Source organism: Ostrinia furnacalis, unplaced genomic scaffold (genome assembly GCF_004193835.3).
Source record: "Ostrinia furnacalis isolate ACB-3 unplaced genomic scaffold, ASM419383v2 OfSCF1217, whole genome shotgun sequence".
NCBI lineage: Eukaryota > Metazoa > Arthropoda > Insecta > Lepidoptera > Crambidae > Ostrinia > Ostrinia furnacalis.
Genome location: NW_021131456.1, coordinates 543,829 through 550,866, shown reverse-complemented (window position 1 = coordinate 550,866; position 7,038 = coordinate 543,829). Strand labels below are relative to the sequence as shown.

The window sequence follows — 7,038 nt, the reverse complement described above, 5'->3', positions numbered from 1 at the left end:
CCGCTGACATAGAAATGAGGAGAAGGAAGGAGGAAATCTCCTCATTTCTGATTAGATCTCGTAAAGAAACACCGAGCATAGCCCTCCATAGCACGCTGTGCAACTTTGAGCTTCTGTATAAGGCCTATAGTGAGAGGCCACGTTTCCGAGCTGTGCGCGCGTATGCGCGGGGTGAGTGTAATTAATGAGAGACGACACAATACTTGTGGTTTGAACGATGTTTATTGCTCCGATCATTTGTATTACACTGACTCAATTTACATGACAACTTATTTATATAGAAGTTAATACATAGAAAACTTATGTGTGTATACGGCACATTACTTCCCCCTTTGAAAAGGAAATAAAATTAATAAGTATATTAAAGTAAGTTAAAAAACAATGGTAAAAAAATTTGCTAAAAAATAGTAACGTTCTATCCACATTTTTATTTATTATGTTTATACATTTTATATTGATTTTATTTCGTATCATTCATATAATTTTATTAATTAATAAGTGACAGATTACACATTTATTAAAATTTCAAATGTTATACAATTCATGTTTCCAAAAATATATTATGCAAACAGGTTTATTAATTTTTATGCCTTAGATTACAAGATTTGCAATGTTTTATAATATTGATACAATTTCCGTGAATTTAATTTAAAAATAAGAAACTAAGTAATGACACATTAATTTGAAAGAAAGTATGTAAAAAAATATAAGTCACATTATGTAAAGAACGTAATACCTAAATATTACAATTATTTTCGAGAGTTTTAACCAATGACATTAGTGTAGATAATCAAATATTATGAGTATACATACCATTTAAAATATATTAGTACACAGTAAATACACATTTTGTTAAACTAAAATAGGATAATTTGCTATTTCAAAAANAAAAGTATAATTTTTTATTATTTCTTGGCATTTTTTGTGTATTTTATGTATTTTTTTAGTATTGCCTGTTATTTACCATTATTACTGTTTTTATTTTATCAGGATATACCGCTTAGTTTAAAAGTTATTACGTTTTCTTCATAATAAGTAATTGGAAGAAAAAAAAATCTATAAAAAATTAAAGAAAAATCTCAAAAAAATTTTCACCTCTTTTTTGTCGATAAAAATAGGTCTAGTTTCATCTATTTTCATATGTACACTTTAACGTGACTCACACTGTATTTTATAATTATAATTATGTATCAAAAGTGTATAATAGTATCTTTTTTTATTTCCGCCCGCGGCTTCGCCCGCGTGGAATTTTGTCTGTCACAGAAAAACTTTATCGCGCGCGTCCCTGTTTCAAAAACCGGGATAAAAACTATCCTATGTTCTTTCCCGGGACTCAAACTATCTCTATGCCAAATTTCATCAAAATCGGTTGCGAGGTTTAAGCGGGAAAGCGTAATAGACAGACAGACAGACAGACAGAGTTACTTTCGCATTTATAATATTAGTTGGGATAATGTCTTTATTGTGAATCACAGGTTATATACATACATACAGGTTACATAAGTTTCACTGTGTTCCGCCATTAGGGCATACAATACAATAGTAAATGAAATAAATTAAATTGAATTGAATAAAATAATGATTACATTAGATTCATACGACAATTTTTCACTACTTATTTTACCATTGTCAGATAAATATTTCTGGATTGAATAGTAGCATTTTTTAACCAGAAATTCTTGGATTTTTTTTTTAAATATAATGAGTTTTTTTATTATATGATCATTTTTGTCTAACAGTAGACGTCATTTCGTTGAAACAAACGTGCGATGATATTTTTTATTAATATTATGCTTTAAGCTAAATCAACTAAATAACAATAACTATTTTTAAACAAAGTCGAAGCTGTGATTCTTCAAGAAGACAATTTTATGGCTGACATATTCTGAGGTGCACCATCTTACATTAGCTATAATAAAAGTCTGTCCAACTCCATACAAACAACCCAGGGTAGAAACTTGATTTTTAATCACTCAGGCAAATTCGCGTAGCAAATCCCTCAAAAGAGGGGTCATATATACGTTCATATTTTTCCCCCAAACGAAATCAACGTGGTTAAACTTCTCGCGCTCCATGACGTGGTAGCGCACCACGTTCCCGAGCTCGTCCCTCAGTCGCTCCACGTCTTTAATCCCTGAAACTCCGTCATTTTTTCCCGCCAGGAGGACTGTGGGCATCGTCACTTTCCATAAATCATAAGCAGGAGGAGTTGCCTTCTTATACAAAATCATGTTCTTTAATGTACCATAATCGTACTGCGCAAAGCGACCGCTATTTGAGATTTGGACGTAGTGCGAAAAAGCCTTCCGCGAGGTGCCAGCTGGGTAGTGATCCACCAAAACGTCCAAGAACTCTGGCTCCAACTGCTCCGAGTCCTCTCCCGCCAGGGAGGCCAGGACGCCCTTCACGCATAGATCGTAGCCTATTTCTCCTAGAGTACACAGGAATTTTACTAATTCATTCCCAGCCGACTGGTCCTGCAGGACTCCTTCGTAACCCAAGCCTATGAAAAAGCCATTAATTATTGGCCACAGTTTTATTAGCCCCCTTAAAGAGGTACTTATGTCGTTCAGGTAAGCTATGGGTGCTAATGAGATGAAAACTGATATTTTTTCATTGTACTCTGGTTTCACAGACCCTAATGCATAGAACATTGTGGTGCCCTGGGAATGCCCAATGGCGGACAGCTTCTGCTTGCCTGTTTTCGCCAAAATGAAGTCGATTGTAGCGGGCAGGTCGTAAATGCCCATTTCGTGGAAAGTAAAGTCCCAGAATCTGTACTTATTCTTGTCAGGCGAAAGGTTCACGTTGCGTCGTGAATATTTGTTCCCCCTGACGTTGCCCGCCCACACGTCGTAGCCTGCTTCTGCCAGGTTTATGGCTATAGATATCTCGCCTCTGATCACGTACGAGTCGGCTGAGTCGAGGATGCCGTGCATCAGCAGAACGGGCTTCTTGGACTCATTTCCAGTGATGTGGAACACTTTGAGGATGTACCCATCTTCTGTCACTACATCGTATTCTTCACAGTTCCATCCATATTTCAAAGCAAGCTGCGGGAAGGTTGGGACTCCATTAGCCGAAAATTCGCTTTGAGTGATGTTCTGGACATTCGCTGCGGATAATGTAAGAAGGCACGAAAATATGATTAGTAACATGTTGGGAGTATGCACCACGGAGTATTAGTGAGGTATCAAGGCACACCTCAGTTCCACACCATCACTAGGTACCAGAACACATCAACTGATTTTGTTTAGGTTTGTTAATTACAAAGATATTTATATAAGAACTGCATTAAGATATGGATAAGAAATCGCTATGTGGCTTAATACTATCACTAATCACTATACTTACTCGTAGCAATGGGCGATTTTTCTTCGATAAGAAGAGATATTGAGTGAGGTAAAAAAACGTAGGTGCTCAAGTCTACCTTGAACCTAGCAGGCAACTGCCGAAAAATAATCGAGAACAAATGTAACGACCGACAAACAAAATACTTGGCGACTAATACAATTTTGTGTTTAGATAAAATTTTATCAAACTTGTTACATGTTTATTGAAAAAAATTACCAAGTGCATGTCAGCGCAGTTGTAAAAAGTGGTGTGTTAAAATTATGCCGAACAGTCATGAAAAGCAAGAGCTGTTTTTTAACACTTTTTGTGTGTTTATTTAATACATTTAAATATGAATAAATACAAATACTCAGCATTCAACAATGTTGTTCATACATGATGCAGGCTGCATTCACTATGTTTTACTTTCTTCTCAGCACTTGCCAAATGTTGGTTGTCTTGAAGTGCTGGTAGGGCAAAAAAAGAATGAACCGATCTTTTGCAGAAAACCCAGAGACAGATAAAAGGGGGAGGCGGTAGTTGATAATAGGATAATAAGTATTTGAGTATTGAGTATTTAAAACGAGGAAAATTAAATCTTTCAATAACATTGAAACAGTGTCTTCTTTTGAATAATTATGTTCAAATAACTCACTTATTCTGTTTGTTCAACTACATCATGATCAACTAGCATGTGTCTAAATAAATACTCGTGTTATATACTCTGACATTTACAACATTAATAATTACCTAGCTTACTAACAAAACTCTTGACAGTGAACTTAGCAAAAAATACAAATCCACTCTTCCATATACATCAACATATTTTTAATATTCGCATCGGGTAAATTATAAAATTTCTCGATTCCTTTTAATTTAATCTGTTTTATTTTTTTAAATTCTAGTTTCGACAGTAGTGGAGGCTAATTCAAAAACTGTTAACTATTACATTACAACTTTGTAGGACATATAATTAACAATCCCTGAAGCAATACATGCCACACTTTAGTTTTAATTATCAGCAGCTAATGTGGTGGACCTTTGCACGATTATTTAGTTGTTGAAAAATATAATCGAATTTTTATAATTTTTACAAATTTTTACAATAACAATAGGTGTCAGAGCTGTAGCTCTACATTCTTAGATTCATCATGATAAGTTGTGTTGTTGTTTAACACATGAGCCTTCATTCTATGACGACTTTGATTTTATTAATAAATGCATTTTGTGTCAAATTGGCCTCGTATAAACTTATATTACCTTAATTTATTAAAGTGATGCCTTTTGCAGATGTTTGTTTATGTTTGATTATTTAGATCACAGCCATACTTACTCGTAAAATAAGTATCAAAATAGTTGGCTCCCGAAAATAAACAAGAATGAGTTTTGGATAAATAACGGATGTAATAGTATCTTTCGCACTTACGTGTAATAAAAAATTAATGAATATTACTTAGGCTGGGTTGCACCATCTTGCTTTAACTTTGACAGACGTCAAAAATCTGTCAAACTCCATACAAAAAGCACCGGTTATCGTTATAGTTACGGTCAAAGTTAGGTGGTGCAACTCAGCCTTAATGAGTGATACGTCTTAAGCTAATTCGTTGAACATGCGTCACTTATATCACAACACTCACAACACTGCACTTTCATCCACCAAACCGTTCTAACAACGAGAACACGTGCGGGAGTAAATACTTGGCCATGCGCCGGCCCCACACGTAGTCGAGATGGTTGCAGCGGCTGCGCTCCAGGACCTGGTACTCAACGACGTTGGGCAGGCGAGCCCGAAGCAGCTTCACGTCCGCCAGCGCGCTCATCCCGTCGTTCGCCGCCGCAATCAACGCCACCCTCATCCTCACCTTCCCCAAATCATAACTAGGCGGACTCACAGAATTATAAACAACCAAATTCTTCTCAACACCATAATCCATCTGCGCGAAGCTTTTCTTCAAACCCTGCTGCAGCAAATGAGTCCCGCCTTTCCTTGACGTCCCCGACGGGTAATGGGACATCACTACTGGAAGGAACTCCGGCTCCAACTCCTCGGGGTCCATACCGGCCAATGCTAGCAGAAAACGTTTGGCGCATATTTCGTAACTACCTTTTTGGGTGCACACAGTCTTTAAAATATGTATCTCCAGTGTTTGCTCCCCAAAAACTTCTTCTGTTCCCGCTAACGACAACAGTTCGTCCACGAAAGGCCACGCTTCCACGACGTGTCTTGACGGTGGCTGTAGGTGGTGCAAATAACAAACGGGTGCTAATGCGATGAGTATTTTGATCTTGTCGTTGTATTCGGGCCTCATGGAGCCCAGCACATAGAAAATTGTATTTCCTTGCGAATGTCCGATGGCGCTGAGGCTAGGCTGGCCCGTGTTGTTTAGGATGTGGTCGATGGTCGCCGGCAAGTCGTACAGGGCGATCTCATGAAAACTGAAGTCCCAAAATTGTTTATCGATGTCGGGATCAAGAGTCCGATGCTTTCTGGAGTACCTGTTCCCTCTCTTGTTGCCGACCCACACGTCGTAGCCGGCTGTACTGAGGGCCATCACCATGGACGTATTTCCTCTAATCATGAATGTGTCAGCGGAGTCGATGATTCCGTGCATGAGGAGTACAGGGCGTGTTTTGTCCCCGGGAATGTGGAAGAGCTTGAGGATGTATCCGTCTTCGGTCGTAACGTCATGTTCCTCGCAGGGTAGACCGTATTTGGTGGCTAGTCCTGTGAAATTGAGTCTCGCGTCTTCTGGTAAGTCGGGAGCGTAGTTTAGGCCAAGGATACTTCGGCATAGGAAGATTGCCGCCAGGAGTAGAGCCGGTGTGAGTCCGAGCGTCATGGCGGCGCTCGGGTACGTCTGGCCGGTGCTGTTGTGATACAACTCTGGCGGAATCTAACGAGTTTCCGATCAGCATCTATTAGACTAACTGATAATTGACACAACGTCATAAAAGTGAGCCAAGTTCTTGTGCCACGCCAGCGATCATACATACATATTCACATTCACGTATTTAAAATATTATTAATTCATAATCTTACTTTTTGTTTCCATTCTTATAAATATTAGACTTGTAAATAAGTTTTCGTTGCTTGTTCTAGTTTGAATTATATCATATGTTGCTTATTTACCTACCTTGACTTTTGTCAAAAGCACTGTCAAGGGTAGGTACATGTATAAATGTATATTAAGTATTATGTTTCTAGACGTATCTTGCCAAGAGCCGAATTGGGAACCTAGCTTCTTAAGACCACCGACCTCCGCGTTACATCACAAGGCTGTTGCTTAGGTCAGGAATGGACGAAACGACAGTTTAACGTTTTGATAGTCATGCAGTCATTCAAGTTCAAGCTGAATTAATACTGAATTAAATATTTCATATTCATTACTATTTAAGACATTCAAAACATGTGTACACAGCCTTATGGATTATTTTAAACTTTTTTTAATCACGCACGTCCCCTTTTAAAAATCAGGGTTAAAACTTCCTACGTTTTATCCTGAGACAAACTATATCTATTACGCATTTCGCATTTATAAAATTCAGATAGTTAATCCAGATAATCACAATATAGTTATATTTGAATCACACAGTGACGTTTTTAAGATACGGTACCCTCTGAACAGCAATAAAGTACATATTATTAAAGATTATGATAACGCAATTGAATGGATTGTAGATATAATAAATTAGGATTATAAGTCT

The 7,038-nt window shown here is 37.5% G+C and overlaps 2 protein-coding genes across 2 annotated transcripts; both read right to left on the bottom strand.

Annotated features, from left to right (window-relative positions):
* Positions 1-1,879: 1,879 nt before the first annotated feature.
* On the bottom strand, positions 1,880-3,227 carry LOC114351875 (lipase 1-like). The gene has a single exon (XM_028303220.1). It carries the CDS (start codon positions 3,156-3,158, stop codon positions 1,974-1,976), a length of 1,185 nt encoding a protein of 394 aa, XP_028159021.1. The 5' UTR covers positions 3,159-3,227; the 3' UTR covers positions 1,880-1,973.
* A 1,616-nt stretch (positions 3,228-4,843) lies between these two features.
* LOC114351874 (lipase 1-like) lies at positions 4,844-6,203 on the bottom strand. The gene has a single exon (XM_028303219.1). The coding sequence runs from the start codon at positions 6,171-6,173 to the stop codon at positions 4,983-4,985; it is 1,191 nt and encodes a 396-aa protein (XP_028159020.1). The 5' UTR covers positions 6,174-6,203; the 3' UTR covers positions 4,844-4,982.
* Between the last annotated feature and the right edge of the window lie 835 nt (positions 6,204-7,038).

What these genes read in the sequence shown, in the direction of transcription:
- LOC114351875 (XM_028303220.1), bottom strand. Translation starts at nt 3,158, where the DNA reads ATGTTACTAATCATATTTTCGTGCCTTCTTACATTATCCGCAGCGAAT.
- LOC114351874 (XM_028303219.1), bottom strand. Translation starts at nt 6,173, where the DNA reads ATGACGCTCGGACTCACACCGGCTCTACTCCTGGCGGCAATCTTCCTA.